This window comes from Corylus avellana, chromosome 1 (genome assembly GCF_965113065.1).
Source record: "Corylus avellana chromosome 1, dhCorAvel1.hap1.2, whole genome shotgun sequence".
NCBI classification, from domain to species: Eukaryota; Viridiplantae; Streptophyta; class Magnoliopsida; order Fagales; family Betulaceae; genus Corylus; species Corylus avellana.
In genome coordinates this window covers 44,380,734-44,403,528 of record NC_142490.1, presented here as the reverse complement: position 1 = coordinate 44,403,528, position 22,795 = coordinate 44,380,734, and the positions used below count along the sequence as shown (strand labels likewise).

The following is a 22,795-nucleotide window of genomic DNA, read 5'->3' as shown; positions in this document are numbered from 1 at the left end:
GAACAAGGGGAGTTGAGCCATCCCAAAGCTTGTAGGGGTGGTTTGTCCACTCTTGAAAATGGGATATGGGTTGGCTCCCATATCTTGTGAGAGTAATTCGACCATCTCCCAAATAAAAGAAGGGATGATCAAATCACTCCTACAAGTTATAGAGGTGGTTTGACCACCCTTGAATATGAAATAATGGGGTGAGTGAACAACCCCTTAGTTTATAGCTAGGGTTGATTCGACCATCCTCAAAATAGAAGAGGGAGTGACTTAACCATCCATAAATGTCAAACTCCAACCAATGCTCATCAAATTGATTATGTTTTGTCCAAATTTTCCTTATAAGAACATTTTTCTTTTGGGTAAATAATTAGAACGAGCAATAATTTATAATTAATTATAAGGAGATAAAACTCCTTTCGATGTGTTGAGCCTCTAGTTTCCTAGGCTACATTATGTTTGGCCACATTAAATATTAATTAGAGCAACTTCAACAGAATAGTTAAAGGGCTCATAATAACTATATTTAGTTATTATTAATCCATTTTCATCTCCAACAGATTAGCTGTAGAGGAACTAAAATTCATGTTTTGCTATAGTGATTAGCAACATTTGGCAATTCATTGTAGCACAATATTCAAGTTTTTAAATCTTTTTTTTTTCCCTCTCTCTCTCAACCTAAAAATCATCAGTCTCTACTCCCAAATAGTACTACCAAAAAAAAAAAAAAAAAAAAAGCTCAATTAGTGACGTTTTTGGAAAACATTACTAAAATGCGGCATTTTACTATTCAAACGTCCGCATTAATAAAATAGCGACGTTTGAATAGTGTTATTATTCACGCGTCGCTATTCACATGTGCTTTAGAGGGGTGATTAATTGCTCTTTGTTTTCATTGTTCTTGTTCTTTGCTTTGTAAGAAGAAGTGAGATTTGAGATGAGTATGAGAATTTGGTTGCAAATGGTTGGGTACGATGCGCTCGTGGTGCGTATGAGAACTCAATTGCAAACGACCGGGTCTAAAGTATTCGGCTACTACCAAAATTTAGAGAGAGGGCGAGAGATGAGAGAGAGAGAGGAAGAAAAGAAAATAATAAAAAAGATTAAAAATAATATTTAAATAAAATTGATTGTAAAATAAACAATCTATTAATAAAAAAAAAAAGTAAAAATAATAACTATTTTACCTACTACTACTTAGATTTTCCTAGTTATTTTTGGGTTGCATTCCAATATCATTTCAAGTGGGTAGCACGCGCCTCTATCCCCGCGTCGACGCGTCCCACGATTAGAATATAGAAACGTAACCTACTATATACCCTCCTACAATCATACATTTGGACCATCAAGTACCAAATGGTCCTAAATATTCAGGTTTATCCAACGCTTTACATTATAATAATCAACAAAGAATTCCATCCGTTTGATTACAAAAAAAGAAGGTGCCTTATTCGTCCAAACCAATGACGTGGCAGTCAGATGAAACACCATCATCATCATACCATATCCCTTTATAAATAAGGAACAAGAATTTTTCCCAAAAAAAAAAAAAAAAAACATTATATTATATTTATTTTTTTAAAAAAGTACTATGTAAAAAAAAATAAAGCCAAAAAGAAAAGAGAATTCGATTCAAAATGCTTTCTCTCATTTGTCCAATCATCTCATCGAAATGTCAACCGGATTCCGGTAATTAAATCTCCACGGTCCGTACCCCATCCAACCGTTTCATGTATATAAAATCACACCCCCACAAAAGAATTGAGAAAGAGAGAGAGAGAGAGCCCGAGACACACAGAATACATTTAACGCTTACGGCTTAATTACCATAGTACCGAGGTGTTCCTTTTTTCAGGCCATGGCAGAGGAATTTCATTCCGGTGTTTGCGGGGGGAACTGGTGGATGAGTACATCGAGAAGCCCGTTCCCGGGGACCACATCGCCGTGTTCCATGGCACTTAATGACACGGGGGGGTATGCTTGGTCGGATTTGGTGGACATGAAGGGAGGAAGGTCGTCGGTGGCATGTGATGAGGAGACGAACTCAGTTTCTGACCATAACTCCATGGTTTTCCAAGATGTGCAGAAGCCTCAGCAGGCTGATTCAGCCAGTGGAAGCAGTAGCATCTTGATTGATTCCACCTTGCAAATGATGGGTTTCGGCTTTTCATCATCCTCAACAACATCATCGGATTGGAACCAAGCAGCTAATTTGCTGTAAGTTTGGTGCTTTAATTTGCTGTCATGATAATTATTATGGTGTTAGATTTTTTGAATATAAAACTTCTACCATGGTTGCTCCAAATCCTACAAGATCTTACAGTCTAAAGGTTCCACTAAGGGATAAAAAGTTTTTCATTTGAAAGAAGTCAAATATGTGATCAACTGAGCTTTTAATTATCTAGTAAAAAAAAAAATAAAAAAATAAATTCTTTTATCTTATCTTTATGCAGCCGGGGTAGTGGGAGAGCTGAGAGCAATTATAATTCCATGCTGCAAGAAGACATGAATTCAAGGTTGAATTACCAAGAAGAAAGAGGGGTAGATTCTTCACAAATCCAAAAGAATTGGAACCCCAAGAATTTCTCTAGTGGAGGAGATCAAGATTTATCCATCACTGCAGCTTTTAAGTCTATAAATCATCAGGACTTTTCTTTGGACACAGAGAGTAGCTCCGGCAATTGTACAGTGACTTGCCAGGGATTATCCGCCGGCTTTCCGGTGGGTTCAAGTACTTCTTCTTATGGGTACCCTTCAACAGTCTTACAAAGTTTATTTGATCATCCTGACTCTCAACCACAGCAATCTCTATTCAACAATCAGTCCATGAACTATTCTTCCGCCGCTAACTTTGGGACGAACACTAATGATCATCAATTATTGCCTTCTTGGCCTAAGTTCTCTCCCTCTATGCCGAAGCAGCAGCCTTGGGGGTTGCACTTCTCCAATAAAACACACTTTTGGAATGCTTCCACGGCGGCTCTAAGTGACAATGCTCGAGCCGGAATTTTTCCTTCATCACAACCACAATATCTTCTCCAGCCAACATTTGAAGAGAAACCCAAGTGCTCCAACCTCACCACAAAGGTAAATATCAACAAAACATTGCATATCATCTGGCATTAAAAATCAACCATTAATTTATTCTTTTTACAAACTTTTACGGATTCAAATGACTAATTTTCACTGTCATATCATTTTACCGTCGTATCATTTTATCGTCGTATAACTGTTTGCTAAATAGTTTTGGTTAAAACAAAAGCTAGGGTTTCGGCACTAACTTTTGTATATCGGAATTTCAGACCAACATTGATGATGTTCAAGACTCGGCTTCTGTGGTGAAGAAAAGCAACAGTGAACCTGTATTCAAAAGGCCTAGAATTGAAACCCCATCGCCGTTACCAACTTTTAAGGTTTTATTATAGTTCACATATATATGTTTTTTTTTTTTTTTTTTTTTTTGATTAAAGAAATGGTTGAGAACATATAGCGTTTTCTGTCAGGTCCGGAAAGAGAAGCTAGGGGACCGAATAACTGCACTCCAGCAACTGGTTTCACCTTTCGGAAAGGTGAATTTTTGGAATTTTCCTCTACTGCTTGGTGAAAGAGTACAATCAGAAAGACAACTTTACTTTTATGAAATAAATAAATGCAAGCTATATTCTCATCACCTTGATTCATATATTCTTTCTTTCAGACTGATACAGCCTCCGTTCTCCACGAAGCTATTGAATACATCAAGTTCCTCCATGATCAAGTCAGTGTACGTTCCATTATCTTCTTCTTCCTCCTTAACAAAATATACATATAAAGGAACCCTAAACACATGTTTGTGTTTTTGATTTCAGGTTTTAAGCACTCCATATATGAAAAATGGAACTCAAATTCAGCACCAGCAGGTACAAATAAACTTTTTCATTCATGTTTTTTTCTTTTCATTAATTCTTAGTTAAACAATATTAAAGGGTTCTGTTCACATTCATTGCAGGGTTCTGAGAAACTGCAGCAGGACACGGAAGGAGCAAAACAAGATCTAAGAAGCCGAGGACTCTGTCTGGTTCCGATTTCAAGCACATATCCTGTCGCAAACGAGACAACAGCTGATTTTTGGACGCCGACATTTGGAGGAACATTCAGGTAGAGAAGAGAAAGGAGGCAAAAATATATGTTCTATATACCAAACAAAAAAATAGTATATAGTAAGAACAAGTTCAGCCAAGTTTTAGAGATGATAATTTTAAATTTTAGAAAAGAAAAATTGGAAAACGTAGAAGCTACAATTGATGTGCTGTAGCAGTCATGAGGAAAAGCTAAAAGGGTGAAAAGGAGAGAAAGAAGATAAAGGGGAAGTGACCCTTCAAAGACGGGACGACAGGCAATGCTGGGCCAGCTGCAGAGGCTAGCAAATGATTAGAAGCCTCTGGAAGAGAATATAGGCCATGTTGTAGTAGTACTATTAATTAATTAATTAATTACTTAATTATAATTAGATTTCAGGTGGGTTAGGAGCAGGAACAGCTGCTAAATTCAGCGGAAGTTGACACTAGTTTAGACATAAATTGCTGTTGTTGTTGATAAGATCGAGCTGAATTTAGCAGGAGGGGGGGCTTTAAAGGGCCTTTTGTTCCTGTTGTTGAATGCCTAGTAGAGCTGGCACCACCTTTTATTTTATGTTAAAGAAGAAGAAGAAAAAAAAAAAAAAAAAAGGAGAAGAAATAAATTAAAGGAGATTATTGTATTGATGAATTCTTATTCAAGAATAGGAGTGAGTGGAGCTTGTTTGATTGGGTTTTTTTTTTTTTCCTTCTTCAACTTTTTCATTTGTTTATATGTTTGGAATGTCGTAGTGGAAGTCAGAAAGGCAAAGGGCGGCCCACTGTTCCTGCTTTTTTAGGGTTTCTGATAAATGATAATTTGCTCTCTCACAGTGAGATTTGCATGCGCGCGTGCCCATGTGTATACGCGTTTGTGCCTTGTGGCCATATAAATACGTGGCAAGCAAGCCTCATGCTTTCTATATATCGAATGGCCACTCTCTTTCTCTCTCTCTCAAAGATAATTTATCTAATTCTATTTATTAGGCTGCTAGATGATTGTTATATATAATTAGAACAATGTGATACTGAAAATCAATATTAATCTGAAAGCTAATTTTTACTGTCACGTTAGTATTACAGTTGGAGTTTGACTTGCCTCCTGTTATTTAGTAACATGACATTTCTTCTGCTATTGAATATGAATAATTAGGACATCTCCAAATGTTTATTTATTTATGGGAAATATTTATTTATTGAATAGCAGGATGTAAGCCAAACCCTTTTGGTTGACTCTCTTTTCTAATAAGCTAAAATTGGCCCTTTTGACTTCTAAAACTTGTTCAATGTGGAAGGTCTTACGAATCATTATCATGTTTAGTGTGTTAATTAATATGCAGAATGACTTCAAAGTGAAGTTTGTTACAACTTTGTCCAGCATGATTATGTAAGGGCCCCCTATGGTTTGTTTTGTGAGGAATTAACCTACAATTATAACAAACAAAGACTCAACGGTATTGTTTAATTACTTCCTTATTTCAATTCAAATCCAGTTGTTCATCATTTTTAGAGGATAATTTTCTATGGGAGAAACTATTACACCAACGTTGGTGTCTCATCGATCTTGATGAGACTCCATTCATTTTCACTTATATATATATTTGGTGAAACTTTATATATAACAACTTTGTGATCTTGATGAATAGATTAAGGTTTGTTAAACAACGGATTATATATAAAGTGTAAAATAAGAGTTTTAAGTATTTTTCCTAAAAAACCAATAGATGCTCTAATTTTACCATATTTGCATTGTTATCCTCCATTCAAATTTAAGGGAAAAGATAAGCCATTGATATTACTAATTAAAACGATTTAAAAAGATACAGTTTATCACACTATGCATAATGCATGTTTTATTCATTTATTTCATGCTTCATGTTAGAATCGGGTGCTAGTTGCTTCCACTAATTTGTCCAACATGGGGAATTAAACAACAATTATTACTATATTTTAATAATCTGAAAGTAAAACTTTAAGAGATTTGTTTTAATAACCAGGAAAAACTTTGTACATGTAGATCGACAGCTAATCACTGGATTAATGACGTGTGCTAATAGTACGGATAAATCCCAGGCATTTGAGCTGTTCCACACCTAATTCCCAAGCATTGATCTAGCTAGTTAGCAACAATATGAGGAGCATATTTATCTATCTGCCAGTTAAGAGACAACTTTAAAGAACAACTTCCCAAGCATTGATCTCGTTAGCAACAATTAATATGAAGAGCATATTTATCTATCTGCCATTTAAGAGACAACTTTAAAGAACAACTTCAATAATTCATTGCTTCTATTAGCAGACATTGAATCCCGTCTAAACATAAATTTTCTTCAACTCATTCTAACAAATGCTAAGTGTTTTCTAATATGTGAGAGATACATGTTTTTTTTTTTTTAAACATTCTTAACAGTCATCAACTCTTCTTTTACTAACATAGGGACTTAAACATTGGTTTTTAGAGAACCCAAATATGTTGCGTTTATTAGAGTGGGTTGAAGGAAATTTATGTCTAACCCGGAATATGTTTTAAGCTCTTTTTAAATAACTCTAAATCAAAACCCAAGATATAAATTTTATATATATATATATATATATTGAAACCTTTTCACTATAAAGCTTATAAATATATTGAAAATTAATGGATGAGCTGATCAAGAGCCTACGTATAATCAAGTATATAAAATCCGATCGAAGAAGCTTAAAGTTGACGAATCCCTATGACAAGTGACTAATCATCACAAAAGTACTTTAATTTTTGAAATCATGTTGATTGGTATCTCTTGGCGCCCGCTTTATCATCTTTTGGTGACTTTTGAATTGATCGGCCAATGGGTATTATACCACACCCTTCAAGCATCGGGATCAGTACCTCTTGCTCTCTTTGAGTACTCGATGGATCGAATTTATTTCTTATTTTCCCCAAGAGTATGGTTACTTAATAAAAAGTAGAGACACATAAAAGGAGCCAAAGGGGAAAAGCATCTAAGCATTTAAGCATCATTGTGTGATGTTAATTATGAAAGTATTGTATGCTTCCAGCAGCTACTTATTTGATAGCAGATTTTCTTTTTCCTGTTTTGGCTAATCAAAGAGAACTCTATTATTGTCTTCAGCTACAAGTTTTCGTTGAATTAATTAAAAGGGTTCTTTCTTTCTGTCCCTTTAGAATCAAATGTTGGAAGCCATACGTACAATAAAACACATGGCTTAATTAAGCCCTTCAGAAAAATAATTTCGATTCCTATATGGCCAGGACGGCAAGCTTTGACACTAACAAATTCTCTCTCTTTTGGGTTGTCAAACGCTTGAAAAAATTGTCCATGATTATATATATATAGTTTAGATCGCTATATATGCATAATTAATAATACTATAGTAATTAAGATACAAAAATAATAATAAAAAAAGGCACGAAAACAAGTAAAGCTCGTTGAAATTAAGTGAGTTAATTTAATTCCTGGCTTAAAAAGTTATCTTCTTCTTTTTTAACCATTTTAAGTTTCCATCATTGCTATGAAGGATTGTGAATGACCCATCATGATGATTATTTATTCCATTCATCTCATTGTGGGCAAGCTTTGATTTGAATGTGGGCTAGAACAACTTGCATCTCAAACGAAGGGAAATGGGTTTTGCTCTAAGTGGCCAAAAAAATAGAAGAGGTTAATTAGGAAGAGATAAAAGTTAAACATAGCCAGTAAATTCAGTGGTGGTGAACCCGGATCTACCTAGGATAGATGGATGCAGATCCACTATGCCCTAGATGGAGGCCGCACCGATTTGCATTGATCTTTAGTGGGTTAATTTAGTTCTGAAGGGGGAGGAAACCCATTCGGAGAAATGAGTAACATCGTTTCTTTCCGACGACGCCAATTACATAATGTAAATTTTCACACTGCCAAACTTCTTGATGACCCATCACTTGCAAGATAAGAAACAATCATCAGAGTAAAGCCGGCTGGAGGCCGATAGAGAGCGTCAAATGTTTAACAATTTAAGTCAATAAAGAATTTAGAGAGATTAAGAAAAAAAAATAAATTGAGTTTAAGGCAGGATTTCTTGTCTTATTTTAGTTAGTGACTCGATCCCTCTTGCTCTTTTATCATGAGTCATGACCTTCTTGTTTAACTGTCATCTAGGGACTTTTGATTGTGAAGGCTCTTAAGCTTTTTGACGTTTCTAGTGAGTACTAAGCCTTTTAAGTATCAATTGGGCCCTAAGCCTTGCACCCTTTGCTTATTTACAGTATCACCACTATCTTTTATTTTATTTTATTTTTCTTTCGAAACGATAAAAGTAACCACATAATAGGGATCGAGAGATAATCATATACTCTTCTGTATCACATATTCTAACCAATCCCATATTCCCATTTGTAGAAGCCAAATGTATACACAGATCGAAAAACAAAATAATCTCTTCTTCATGCATTAATTACATGAATTAATTACGTTTATCTCCAGGTGTTTTAAAATGAATGCAGGTCGATCAATTCGATCATGATGAAGATCCTTAATTATATGAGCTTGTTGCATAAGGAGCACATTGTGCTACTTACACTTTTTTTTTTTTTTTTTGGGGGGGGGGGGGGGGGGGGGGGGTGTTGTTTTAAAATGAATGCAGGTCGATCAATTCAATCATGATGAAGATCCTTAATTATACGAGCTTGTTGCATAAGGAGCACATTGTGCTAATTACACTTTTTTTTTGGGAGGGGGGGGGGGGGGGGGTGTCTATAATAATCGAACTTTTGATTCTACTGTTGTACAGCTCTAGGCCAAAAACCTAAGGAAATGTTGGAATTACTATTTTTTTCTTTTATGTTAGGCACATGGTATCGAGCAAATTAAGGTCTTCAGTTCGAACATTGTCGATCTTCATGATTATTTAACTCACATTTCAATTTTTATAAATATTCTGTTTGTTAGGCCTTACTCATAAAGGGAGAATTTAAGCATTTGAGACCACACGTGAATGAGAGTTTTAAAATATAAATTAAATTATTAAATTCATCAATTCTTATTAGATTAAAGTTTAGGATAAATGGTTATTTAATATTAAGTTGACATTGCAGGACATATATATTGGCCATACAACTATCTCTTCACAAGTAAGTAGATTTTGATAGAAATTCTTATGCATGAGAGAAGTCCCTCTTGGCTGGATTAGGATCTTTTACAATTTATTTGATCCCTCTTAGCTTCTTGGTGATTAAACTGTGATAAATTAATGCTAATTAATATAAAAATTAAAGTGTGGATCCGGACAAACTATAATGAGAACCACTTTCTTGAAGAAAGAACAATATGTGATAACAAAATGATCATCAGCAAAGCATATAATTATACTTATTATTAGAAGAAAGCAACCGGGAAGTATTTCTGATATATATATATAAGCTTCTGAGATGGATTTATAATAATATTGTTGCAAGTATATATAAAGATGAAGTTGTTTCTATATATATATGGTGAACGAATTGAAATCAAGCGGTTCCCTTGAGCTTCTTTGCAAAACCAGCAAAATATTTGCCGTGGTGGAAAGCCAGGTCCAATTCTAGTTCAGAAGGCTGCCTCGATCCATCCCCAGCATAAGTGCCTGCACCATAGGGGCTGCCACCTCTCACCTTCTCCATCTCAAACATGCCAGCTCCAAATGTATACCCTATGGGCACAAAGATCATTCCATGGTGAACAAGCTGAGTAATGGCTGTCAATCTGCATAGTTTTCCAATGAAAAATGAGAAAACTTAAACACTTAGTTAACTTCTTAAAAATGTGTGAGAAGAAGCTATATAACATTATTGCCTGAATTTCATTTTTCACTATTTTGTCATTCTAATTGTATGACAGTCGTATAACAGTCTACTAAATAACATTTTTTGTGAGAAGAAACCTATGAAAAACTTCTTGAAATTAAAACTCACGGAGTGGTCTCTTGTCCACCTCCTTGGGATCCAGTGCTGTAGAAAATTCCTGCAGGCTTGCCTGCAAGCTGTTGAGTTCTCCATAGCATTCCAGTTGAATCTAGAAAAGCTTTAAATTGAGCAGCCATCATTCCAAATCTAGTGGGGAAACCAAAAAGTAGTCCATCAGCTTCAGCAAGCTCATTAGGATTGATGATGACAGGTACATCACTCTTTGGTGGTGCATTCATCTTCTCAAGAACTTCATTAGGCAATGTCTCAGGTACCTGGAAATTAAAGGTGCCATGCCAGAGACATATTTTATCAAGTAACCGAATTTTAATCTTTGTAGAAGAACCAAACACATTACAAGACTCAAAAACATTTTCCTATGGATCTCAACATGAACTTTTTTATATTATTATTGGAGGGCCCACATGCCAACAAACCGACTGACCCTAAAAACTGAAAAGGGCCTGAAAGCCCAATTAATTCCCCCTAAACCCTAGATTAAGGTTGGCCTATATAAGAAGTCTAGGGCGAGTTCCAAAGGTATGCCATTCAATTCTTAGCCTTATTTTACCTGATTACTCTTTTATTTCACCCTACTTAATTTGGGCGTTGGAGTAGCTTCATTAGATCTCTCTAGCGAACCGTTCTAACCCTCTTATTTTCTTGTAAGTCTCTCACTAGAAGGCGATTCTTAGGCCATTGTCGGGTTTTTGGTACCAACTTTTATTAACACGATAATCTGAACAATTCTACCAATTTAGCAGCTAACTTCGGGAGATTGATATGTAAACTTTACATATATTCGTAATTACGCAAGAAATCACAGCACACAATCAACATACTTTAAGAAAAGTAATAGTACTAGACAGAAAGATTATTCGACTAATTAATTTACTTCATATCCTCGATCAATATTCATCCAAACTGCGACAATTCTATAAAATAAAAACCTAGAAAAGGCAATGACAATTAGAGAGACAATCACAATATACCTGCCATAGTTTTACTTCTACTCCTTCGAGGGATTCAGCTCCTTTCTTTATCTGTTCCGCCAGCTTTTCAACGTGTCCATAGGTGGAATAGTAACTGTACCATGCATCAGGAAAGTTTCAATTAAATCAACCGCAGAATCCGGCTGTAAAACAAAATTGACTTAATTTTCTAATAATGATGAACTAATTAATCTCAGTAGTGAATCGACGGTGGGAATTCCAGGGACCACAAGATATAAAAAGGCATGGTCTGATGGTCCTCCATTTCTCTTTCAGATGACGATGATTTCAAAAGTTAGTTCGCGTTTCACAATCACTTTTTCTTCATTTGTTGATAGCTCGATCATACCATAATGTCTTTACATTGAGCACGAATCCCTTCTTTTACTAATAACCTTTTGTATTCAAAGGGCAACATATATACAAATATAAAGAACGAAAATGGAATCTTAGTTGGCATCCGCCAAGAATGCCAAAAATATTGGGAAAAACAAGAGGGATCTTCCAAAAAATATTTAGGCAGCCAACTCTAGCTAGGAAATTAACTACATATATGCCACCATGACTATAAATCTGTTATTTTCGAGATAGATATATTATATATTTAGTGATTGTCCTTAATTTTTGACGAGGTTATTATGTGATTTATCACACTATACTACATTGTTCTTTGATTAAAAGTACTAAAGAATTGGGTTTGGCATTGTAAAGAAGAAATCTTGGATTGTGATTCTTTAATTTGGCTTCCTTTGTTTCTACACCCAATATTATTAAAAATAAATAAAAAATAAAAATCCAGGAAATAATTTCCTAAAATATAAATTAAACATCGTTAAATTTCTCCCCAAGTGTAATAGGTAATAATTCTCCTTAATTTTCCCAATAAACCAAACAGACCAAAATAGGATTTCAAATAACCTCTACGAACGACCTATGAGTTAATGAGGGAGATAAAAGTCCGAACGACGATCGATCAATAACCTAAAAAACACCGTTTAAAAAAAAAAAAAAAAAAAAATCATGGCACAAATGCATGCGAACGTTTTCTGAAAGCAAACATGATATATATTTGCACGTAACTAGAAAAACCCAGAATTCAAATGTAGAGAGGGGCTCGAAAATGATTGGTTTAATTATCATAATTATATTCCATGCACTAACAGAAAAGATAACCCAAATGAAGAAACCAATTAAGCACGACCAAAGCAAAGAATAGCGAACAAAGACAAGACAAAAGAGAACAAGAGAGGGAGAGAGACAGAGATCGATCGAGGTGCTTACACAATGTAGAGTTTGGTAGCCATTGATGGATTCTTTCAATCTCTGTCTGTCTGTCTGTCTATCTGTCTGTATGTGTCTTTTGTTGTGTGCTTTGAAGTGAAAAAAGGTGCTGGAGTGAATTAAGGAAGGATGAATGAGGACCCTTATTTATAATAATGCTGTCACTTGTTTTAGCGGCTTTGATTAGTCCTACTCAATGAGGGTTAATTGCATCATTAGTGGGGTTCTTCTACCTAGAATTGTACTACATGTTATGGAGTTGTTAATATCATGCCCATCATAATTTTCCCCAATAATTTAGTTAGTTGTGAGTTGTTAGCTTTTGATCCCAAAGTTTTAATAACTGGTATGTGCTACTTACTATTTTAGTAACTTCTTTTTTAAACCTTAATCTTTTGCTCTTTGTTCTTCTCTTTCTTTCTCGCTATTTTGATTAACTGTATTAGAATATTAATTAAATGATTAAATTTGTTATTTTTTAGTAACTTTACTTTTTAAGATAATTGGTAATTCAACATGGTATTAAGAAAATCCCGAGTTCAAGATTTAAGATCTTCTCACTTGAAATGGAGAGTAGTGATTTCATAGTTAAGATTTTGTTTTGTTGCATTTAACTGTGTACGTACATGATGTCATGTCATTTAAATTTTTTAGATAAAGTGTCAACATATTCAACTTGTAGCAATATATATGGATCATGATTAGATAGTGAAATCTAATCTTGACCATAAGATTACTCTTCTCCATTTCATTTGAAATGGAGAGGATCGATCCTATTCTTAAATTTGAACTATTACTCTTTAGTTCACCTCATATTTATTAAAAGAATACCTTCGGTCCGAGGATGGTCTAAAACCCATCTTTTACAGTGTCCAATAAGAGACTGACATGTTAATTGAAAACACTAAATACAATGTAGATGGAAAAAATTGGATCTTACATACTAAACAAACCTATTGACAAAAAATTAAGAGGCTTGACACTAGATCTTCCCCTTTCAACCCACCGGATCTACCGCTAAACAAGCCACCGCCTCCTCCGCCAAATGCTACCACAAAGGCCACCGCCCAAAACCACCGCCTTTTGGGTTGTGAGTCCTTGTTGTTTTTCTTGGTTTTGTGTTTTGTGTGTTTTTTTTTTTTTTTTTTTTTTTTTCAAACTTAAGGATCTTATTCCACCTTCGATTGGTCCTAATGAGTGCTGGTCTGAATGCATTTGTGCTTTTTGATTTGCTTGTTTTGGTCATTGCTGATCATGATTGCTTTAATGCTAGTGTGACTAATGATATTGTGTTGATTTGCTGCTGTTTTGGTTCTAGATTTGCGAAATTTTTTGCCCTCGTCAGAGCAATTCTATCAAAAGCATGTAATTGTCAAAAACTCAATTGTTACATTGAACTCCGGTGCATATTTGTAATTTTTTTTTTCTCTTTTCTTTTAACAAATTGTTCTATATTTGTTGATTATTATACAAATCACAAAATTTTCAACTTCAAGTTTTTAGAAGACAGAACAAGAATGACTTTAGGGGATTCCAGGCCTCTAGTGGTGAGTTGTCTATGAGTAGATCCGATGGGGTCTCTTAAAAGGAAAAAAGTCTCTTTATAAGTCCTTTTTTCCCTCTTTCTATATGGAACTTACATGACATTTTCACCCCAACATGCCCCAGGGTAAAATGTATTTTCCCTTAACTTTATGGGGTTGCTATGTAACATCATATGACATTTTCACCCCAAAGGCAATAAATAGACAAATACAATTATTATCCATGAAAAGTACGACCCGATCCATATAATTATAATGGGACAATCAGCAGTGGTGTTGGTAATGGTATATATTATAATCTTTTGTCTCTCCAGGCCACTTCGACAATGGGTCACTTGTCTCGATTTCCTCACATAACTGACCGTTTAAAAGGGGATTTACTTCGTGACCCATGTGACTTTTTTCTTCAAAGGTAAAAGTTGAGAGTTCTACTTGTAAATAGACGAGGATTTATGGGAATTAAATGAGCTATTATTCATTGCTGAAAAGAGGGCGGGGCCGGAGGTCCAAGTCATTCAATACTTATAATGTTTTAAATGTGTTGCCGTTGGGGGAGACGGGAAATAATATTGATATGAATAGGTGAAAAAAGTCACATGGCCGTGGGGGTCTGGTCTGCAAAACTTGATCAATTATGCCATGCTTTATCTTTGTTGGATGCCTATAAGGTGGCATTGGCATCAATGGCCTTTGTCCTCAAGCGTGCTTCTCTTATTATACCATAACTCTCCACGCTGCATCCCATTTACGCACTACTGATGATAACTTTGCCCTTATTAAAGACTCATAACCATAACCATATAGTCAAAATATCTCTTCTTTTTTTTTTTTTTTAGTTTTTTTTTTTTTTTTTTTAAAAAAAATGATGTATGGAAAGGAAAAAGGGATTACAACAAAATTAAACAAAAAATGGGTGCACGGTGGATCCAAACAACAACTCTGATACAACCAGAAAACGGAATAGCTCTTGTTTATTAAAGCATAAACTATCTCCATTATTTTGGAATCAGCCTAGAACTCATCTCAAATTTGATTTTCGATTTGTTTCTCTCCCCCTCCACAATCTAGGTTGTGTCAACTATTAATTAAAGTGGCCTTTTTCAGTGGGTGCACTCACATTTCTAGGAACTTAATTCCCACACGACTGTTCCAAGTTTTGGGCGATTGATCTTCTATGCACGCCTAATTCTATGATCTGTGGAGAGGTGGTAGTGGCAGCAAATGGCAATAATAGTGTCTGTCTTTGTCTCTCTTCTGGCAATGGACCCACAGAAGGCTGAAAAGTGGCTCCAAAAAGCAGTGAGCAGAACAAATATATATATAAAGCAACAGCTATATATATATATAGCTGTTGCTTCACGTATACAATTAATGGCTCCTGCCTGCCATCATATCCATATCCAATGGAGCGTCGTTTGCATGTCTTCTTCCATTTCTCTTTTCTTTTTAGCCTAGCTAGAGTCTCTCAACTGGGGGAGGGGCCACCAAAAGACTAGAAACCTTCTCTTCTTTCGGGGTAACCCTAACATAATTTCTACTCTACCATCATCATGGCTTTGAGTTGGCCTTTGAGAGGATAGCATTATGAATGCTTAATTTCTCCTTGTGTGCCTACTGCTTCACCTCTCTGCACATGCATGATTTGGTTGCATTTTCTTGTAGCAACTCCCTTCATTTTTCCGCAAAGTAGGTTTTGTTGGTCAACTACCAACATATATAGTCACACCCAAAAGAATGCCCTGTCGGATATCCATCACTTTATGTCTGTTACAGTTAACCTTACGGGGAGACTCATCAAGCATTTAAGAATCAATGAGAATAGTTGATCACCGATGGGCCTCTAAGGCCTGCCTATAGCGTAATGAACCAAGATCAGGAAGAGGCCGGCTAACCAAGCCCACAGTTACTCCTAATCCAGGAACCCGGATCAACTTGCATCCCGATGGAACATACCACAACCGATCCCCCCATCTGCCAAGTTAGATAAAGGTATCCCACAACAGAAATCCTCTCCAATATTTGTGGAAGGCAATCTTTACACTCTGGCCGCATGTCCTTAAGAAGCAGTTTTTAATTCTCTTACCAGAATTTTAGCTGGAGATCCAAAACCCTAATGAAGGAAGGCGGAAATGACCAACCTATATAAATTGGGTAAGGCCCTTCATTTGGTACGCAATCATTTCTTTACACCGTCATTTTGCTAGTTTGGTTTTCCTTACTTAATTGTTGGAAGTAGTTATGTCAGACTTTCGATGGAGGACCCTCTCTCGTTGTTTTCTTTGTTTGCAGACTTCTTTGGTGCCAGGCATGCAATTACTTTATCAATAGTTGACATGTTAAATCACTACTTATTTTTAAAATTTAAATTAATAATAAATAATAAATTTAATCATTAAATTAATATTTTAACATGTCATTTCAACGAGATGATTGAACCTTCCGTAAAGAAAATGAGAGGGTTATTTTCAGTCATATAGTCCACAAGCTTAATAGACTTCCAATAAACTAAAGAACCAACAAAAAAACAATCGAATGCTATATTCCTCCCAAAAACCAAACTATTTCCAACAGTTATCGATCGACAAATGTGCAATGTTAATAGAGCATATTAGCTCATTGATAATTTTATTAATTTTTATTTTATAAGATAAATTAAATAACATCCAGCTAATGATAAACCTAATTTAAAAATAAAATTAATCTTAATTATAACCAATAATCTTTATAAAAAAAAAAAAAAAAAAGACTTTTTTTACTTCCGTTATATATATATATATATATATATATATTAAAAAAAAAACATTCAATTTGTGAAACCCACATGTATTTCTCACAAATCTAATTATTGATATGAAAAAAAAAAAAAGAACGGCAGATCTCTCAATAAAAATCTACTCTGACACAAATTCTAATCCCCTCCTAAGTTCTAACCCATCCGTTACACAAAGGATCCAATATGCAGATTTGGGCTTTGGAAAATGGTAATCTAAATCCCTTATTGGAATGAAGAAAAAGCCCTTTAATGGGAATAAGTAGGGTACGAGGCCTTGTTGAACACGGCCCAACAGTGATACCCAAGCCCTAGATTTCCAACTTAGTAAAATGATGGCATAACCCAGTAAATCTCTCATCACAATAGCAGCACTAGTAGATAATTTTCTAGATGAAGAGCAAGGAAAATTTTGGGCGAATTGTGATTTGTAGATAATTTTCTTCTGATTTTCAGTTTGTGATTTCGTTTGATTTCATCTTATTTTCAATTTGCAATTTTGTCCGATTTCGTCTGATTTGCTATTTGTGATTATTTGTCAAACTAAAATCAACAAGAAAAGTAAATTTTAGTATGTCATTTTGCATAAAAATGTAGATAAACCACTGTGAATGCAGCACAAAAACAAGGGCGGAACTACCCCCCGGCCAAGCGATGGTCCTAAAAATTAAATATCTTTAAAAATTAACTAATATCCTAGTTCCGCCCCCTCACAATAACTACCCTTAACCCTAAATTTAAAGAACCAAAGTTACTTTTTGCTTAATCTTTTTGAACAGAGTTTTCCTCTAAACTGGGTTGAAAAAATTTCTTTCAATCAAATCTATAAAAGTAACGTGTCTATTTTTGTTTAATAACATGTGAGATACACATAAGTTTTTAATAAAATTTATTTTAACTTTGTCCCTACTATTAAAAAAACATGTTTTTTTTTTCACATGTTTAAAGGACACATGTCACTTTTATAAACTAAGTTAAAGAAAATCCGTTCAACCCAGTTTGGAAGAATAAAACTCTCTGGTTTCTTTCTCTATACCTTTATATTTTCTTTCTTTACCTTTTTTTCTTATTTTATTTTTTAAAAACTTTTTTTTTTTTATGATTTTTTTATTTTATTTTTGGAAATGTCCGCCGTGTTCTCAGCATTATGCCCACCAAAGCAACTTCCAAAGTCTGCAACGGAAACAGAAATCTTTGGCCTTTGCCAGTAAGCCAAGCATCGACGACAACGAAACCAAAAGCGGTAGGCTTAGAAGAGAGAGATGGCATTGCAATGGATGATAATCACGTACGTGGTTGCAGGCAGCAGAGGCCGTCAAGGGTCGTCTTGTCTCTTTGATTTCGCTTATTCTTCATCTTCTATTTATCTTTTTCCCAAATTCGTTCAATTTCTAAAATATACTGCAGGAAATATGATCACAGTTTTATCATGTATGCTATATATATATATATATATATATATATATATATATATATATATAATGATGATATAGTGATATCACTATCATAGGACAGCAGCAACTACTTGAAACAGTATCAAACAAACAATTTTAATAAGCTGCGGGCCCTCAGAGATATAAATTCAGGTCAACCTCCGCCACCAAGGACGGTCCACACGTGAAAGACAATAAACATTTCAAGCTCAAGAAGCTTCATTGCTTCTTCCGAAGGCAGAAGAGTCAAAAACCTTGAACAACCTAATAAACTAAAAAGAGTACTGACCAAAGAATCTCATGTCAGATAAAACCAACATTTTTGACAATATCCAACCCTACCAACTCAAAAAGTTTCAATCATTCATCAAACAAACATAAATAATATGCACCACAAGTTTATGCATTCTGGCTGGCGTACCTAATTGCAGGCTGATGCAGACAGCAGCATTAGATTGAGCTTAACAACGCTGAAACGCCATTCTTCAATTGTGTTAGATGATATCAAGGGAATACTAAGCAAGAAGCTATGTTACAATTGGTCGAAATTGGAAAGCAGCAGTCATTTGAGACAAAGATTATCATCAGCAGCAGTAAGTTTTGTAACAGCTCTAAATGCCTTGAAAAGAACTCCCCTGGTCCCTTGGATCACAAGGGTTAAGAGAAGGACAGACATCCTAAAAGCTTGGAAAAACTCATGCTCTTCCCAAATTTGATATCTCCATAGTATGCTTTTTAGCGAGTGATAGTCAAAGAACCCCACACTACCAGGAGCATATCGTCCACCACAAGTTCAGCCAACTCATGTAGCATGGAAATAAATATCTGTCCACACTACGGAGCCTTTAAGAGCACATGGCCTGTAAAATAGTTTTGTAAATATCTGAGTGTCGTGTGTCAGATGCAATACACAAAGCTACTGTCCAGTACAAAATTGCAAAAGTAAAGCAGACTGTGGTGGTAGAGTAATAAAGTGAGGGTAATTGTTCATAATTGATGCCCTCGTACAGAAGCACGCCAATCTGAAAAACAATTTCCACTTTAGCTTGAATCTAATCAATTCAACCAAGTGACTAACCATGGTCATCATCTACTATGTACGTCAGCTCATATCTCTGATGCCCAATTAACCTTGCAGCATGTTATGCACGTTCACACAAACATAGCCAACAATTAGATGAAGTCTGATGCCCATTTTTAAAATCAAATCCTAAAATTTAGAGGAATATCATGTTGCATACCCCAAGCGACCTTATAACCCAAAAATAAGTAGATAACTATGGCGAAATGCATCTTAAATAAATCTTACGGACACAGACCTTCAATGCTAAAAGTTTGTTTCTCCAGGTAACTCTGTAAAATAAGGACATCGCAGTCATATTAGCAGCAGAGACAAAATTCAATGACTACAAGGATGTCAAAATACAATCTGAAATGCAATTACCGCCCCCTGTTTTTGAGTCAACATAGCTCCTAATCCTTGCTATTTTGTTCAAATCCCATCCAAAATATCAGAGGAATAAAACATAGAAGGGTTTTAAGAACATAAAGCAGCCTGTGAGGCACAAGCTCTCGCAATGACAGCCTGCATGACAAATTGATATCAAGCAAAATACGGTAAATACCTAAAAGAATAGTATTTCAGTACATTTGAACAGCCAAACTAGTGTTGTTCTTTCCTCAAACTATCATATCTCATTTTTTCAAAAAAATGAAGACAGCAGCTTGCCTCCCCTGTCAAAGAGTTCAGATTTAGTTTCCGCATTCATGGTAAACCATACTAATTATATCAACAGCCTAAAAATAGCTGCCATAATTCATGTAATTAGTTAACTACAACGCAGAATACAATTACCAAATTTATTGGCTTGGACAACAATTAAGTTCTTCTAAATCAACACAAACAACAATGCAGATAATCAATTAGAAACTCTATTCCAATAAAATAGCTAAGGAAAGAGCGTTAGCTCTTTCATTTCATCTTTATTTCACAATGTACAAGATACAAAAGAACCATAATACACCCCCAACCCGCCGACCCACCACCACAATCTAATCCTTTTCTTTGTACAGAAACTATGCAACAAAGTGCAACCAATGAACCAAAAAACCCAACTCACCTCCAAAAGCGATCACAAAATCGAATCTTTCCCACTTCACAAAATCACCGGATGGATTGATTCCCACGCAGAACCTGAACCAAACCCGAAGCGTTTCGCCTAATTTTCTCATTCTCATCCTCCACCAATCCCATACACAAATCCAAAGCCCCTTCTCTCCTCGCCGCCCCGCACATGTCTTCGCTATAACAACACAGCGAATTCAATGTCAGCAAAGCGTACTCAACTCCTCTGGAGCTCCCACTCCTCACAACTCTCACCAAAACCTTCACGCACCCATTGAACCTCTCCATCGCCTCTCTTCCTTCCTTGCTCTTCGCCAGAAGACCCAACACCTCTACCGCCCTCTCTAGCCCCGACTCGGCGATTCTCACCAGAATCGGCACCGCCCCACACTGAACCGCTCTCCGCCGATTATCGGGAAACGAGCAGAGCGCGTAGAGCGCCGTCGCCGCCTCCTTCTTCTCTCGTCCTTTCCCGTCCCGAAGAAGCGAAACCAAGACCCGAATCGCATGTGGATACGCCCCGATCGTCGCCTTGTTGACCTCCATCACCGCCAAACTCGTCAAAATCGTCGCCGCTACCGCGCGCGAATCGGCCGAGCCGGCTTGCAGAGCGGCGACGACTCGGGCGATCGCGCCCTCTGCGACGAGACCCACCTTGTTGTCGTCGTCAAGGCTGAGGTTAAGCAGCAGAGAGAGCGATTTCTGCTGGAGGACCGGGTTGTCGGAGCCAACACAGCCGAGAACGGCCGACAAAGCCCCCGACTCGGTGATTTTTCGGCGAAACGCCGAGTCACGCTTGGAGAGCCGGGCGAGCTGGTCGAGCGCGTCGAGCTTGGAGTCGAGAGAGGATGACGTAGCGGTGAGGGCGTAGACTAGGGTTTGGGGCTCGGGGCAGGGCCGTTGCTTGGGAGGAGAGAGGAGGGTATAATTGGAAATGAGGCTACGGAGGGCGTGGTTGGGGATGAGGACTGGATTGTCGGGGAGGGGTAGTTTGGTAACTGGGCAGGAGCGGTGTCCGGCGTCTAGCCACCGTTGGATTGAGGACCGGTCGAATGTGTGGCCCGATGAGAGGATAACCGGGTCGGACATTATTTCGAGCGAAATCGGGCACTTAAAATCGTCCGGCAATTGGGTCGTCATTTCGCTCCTCCACTCCGGGGTCCGAGTTTGTGTGTCTATGAAGTCTCTCTCTCTCTCTCTCTCTCTATCTCTCTCTCGCCGCTCTCTTTGGTGTCACTTTGGGAAGGGGTTTTGTGAGGTTTTTAGTGAGAGCAATTGTGGGGAACCTTCTCAGCCTGTGAGCATTGAAAAAATGGGGCCTATCAAATTACCATAATACTCTCAAACTCCACTTAAATGCCCACCATGTCTATAAACAGGTTGCAATAAAGCAAATAATATTATAAAACCTAATATCACTAGGCAATTGTCACTTTATCGAATTTTCCTTTCTCTTTTATTTTTTTATTTTTCTTCACATTAAAAAAAAAAAAAGCATTAAATGGAATTGCAAGGTAATGTAAATTTATTGTTGGTTTGACCCGAATCTTATCACACTAAATTCTACCTCCCTAATTTTATGTCAAGTTCTTGTTTGATTCGCTAATGATGTCAAACATTGTTAATAATTATAAGATGAAGCTCATGTCCAAACAAGACTCTCCTTGCCCGAATAAGGTTTAGAATATCTCCCAGACACATACTTGGCCAAAAAAGAAACAACAATAATAACAATAACAAAGATTTGAGCAAGAAAGCCTCAGACACTGGAATATAATTCTTACATTTCAAATGAATTAGATAATATTCAGTTCGTTATAATTGATGGGTATTTTTGTCGTTTTACTTTTTGAGAAGACAAAAATATTCATCTACTATAATTAACTAAATATTATCCAATTCATTTGAAATGGATAAGACTACCAACTAATAATAATAGAGTTAATTTTTTTGTTCAGTTTAATGCATTTAATTTTTTTTTAAAAAAATAAATAAATAATAGTGGTATCGTTGGAAAGAAGAAGGGTAAATTAGACATTAGGTATGAATACTGTTCTTTGGCAATCTTATAAGAGGTTTTGTCGGTTACTTTGCCGGAAACAAAGGGAATAGGGGAAGAAAAGTCATCATTTTCCTTTTAACTTTTTCATTAATGACGATAAGAAAGCTACATGTTTCCGTTAGAATGCTGTGTAAGGGGCATTTCGGGGATTCAGATTTGGCATTAATGGACGGGACGAAACGGAAAAGAACAAAGGGAAAGGGCGTGGCGGTCACGGGAATAAGTCTACAGTAACCCATGCTCTGGAATCACGGACTTTTGCTGTGCTTGAATAACTGAAATGCCCTTTATTATTTAACGATAAGGGATTTCGTTAGTCAACTGTCCCCAAAGTCCAAATTTATGTGCTAGATAACCACTACGTTAACACGTGTTGCCTACGAAGTGACCTCCAAACACATGTTTTTCATACGCAAATAAATAAATAATTAATTAAACATGTTTCCGCTTCTTATCTTTGGATCCAGCTTACATGTTTCATCTTTTTCTTTTCGTATGTTGTCATTTAAGTAACGATCAAAATTAAATTTTTTTAAATATTTTTTTATTTTTATTAAATTTTTTTAAAAATAAGTTAATTTTTATATTC

The 22,795-nt window shown here is 36.1% G+C and overlaps 3 protein-coding genes across 9 annotated transcripts; 1 reads left to right on the top strand and 2 right to left on the bottom strand.

Moving 5' to 3' along the window:
• The first annotated feature begins 1,684 nt into the window (after nucleotides 1-1,684).
• On the top strand, nucleotides 1,685-4,669 carry LOC132170969 (transcription factor bHLH112). 2 transcript variants are annotated; one of them, XM_059582138.2, is made up of 7 exons: nucleotides 1,685-2,205; nucleotides 2,442-3,075; nucleotides 3,291-3,401; nucleotides 3,492-3,557; nucleotides 3,686-3,745; nucleotides 3,837-3,887; nucleotides 3,977-4,669. In XM_059582138.2, the coding sequence occupies exons 1-7, from the start codon at nucleotides 1,847-1,849 to the stop codon at nucleotides 4,127-4,129; spliced, it is 1,434 nt and encodes a 477-aa protein (XP_059438121.1). In that variant the 5' UTR covers nucleotides 1,685-1,846; the 3' UTR covers nucleotides 4,130-4,669. The 2 variants fall into 2 exon arrangements, with proteins under 2 accessions (XP_059438121.1, XP_059438120.1); XM_059582137.2 differs by having other exon boundaries at nucleotides 1,687-2,205; nucleotides 3,686-3,751.
• A 4,750-nt stretch (nucleotides 4,670-9,419) lies between these two features.
• LOC132171241 (putative NAD(P)H dehydrogenase (quinone) FQR1-like 1) lies at nucleotides 9,420-12,381 on the bottom strand. The gene is made up of 4 exons (XM_059582509.2): nucleotides 12,273-12,381; nucleotides 10,992-11,085; nucleotides 10,009-10,274; nucleotides 9,420-9,799 (listed from the first exon to the last, which is right to left on the bottom strand). The coding sequence occupies exons 1-4, from the start codon at nucleotides 12,293-12,295 to the stop codon at nucleotides 9,568-9,570; spliced, it is 615 nt and encodes a 204-aa protein (XP_059438492.1). The 5' UTR covers nucleotides 12,296-12,381; the 3' UTR covers nucleotides 9,420-9,567.
• Nucleotides 12,382-17,698: 5,317 nt separating this feature from the next.
• Nucleotides 17,699-21,432, bottom strand: PUB8 (plant U-box 8). 6 transcript variants are annotated; one of them, XR_009439061.2, is made up of 5 exons: nucleotides 20,140-21,432; nucleotides 19,464-19,604; nucleotides 19,339-19,372; nucleotides 19,098-19,150; nucleotides 18,215-18,879 (listed from the first exon to the last, which is right to left on the bottom strand). XR_009439061.2 is itself a non-coding variant. In XM_059583100.2 (2 exons), the coding sequence occupies exon 1, from the start codon at nucleotides 21,282-21,284 to the stop codon at nucleotides 20,184-20,186; it is 1,101 nt and encodes a 366-aa protein (XP_059439083.1). In that variant the 5' UTR covers nucleotides 21,285-21,432; the 3' UTR covers nucleotides 18,215-18,879; nucleotides 20,140-20,183. The 6 variants fall into 6 exon arrangements, 1 of the variants encoding a protein (XP_059439083.1); XR_009439058.2 differs by having other exon boundaries at nucleotides 19,098-19,372; XR_009439062.2 differs by lacking the exon at nucleotides 19,464-19,604.
• Between the last annotated feature and the right edge of the window lie 1,363 nt (nucleotides 21,433-22,795).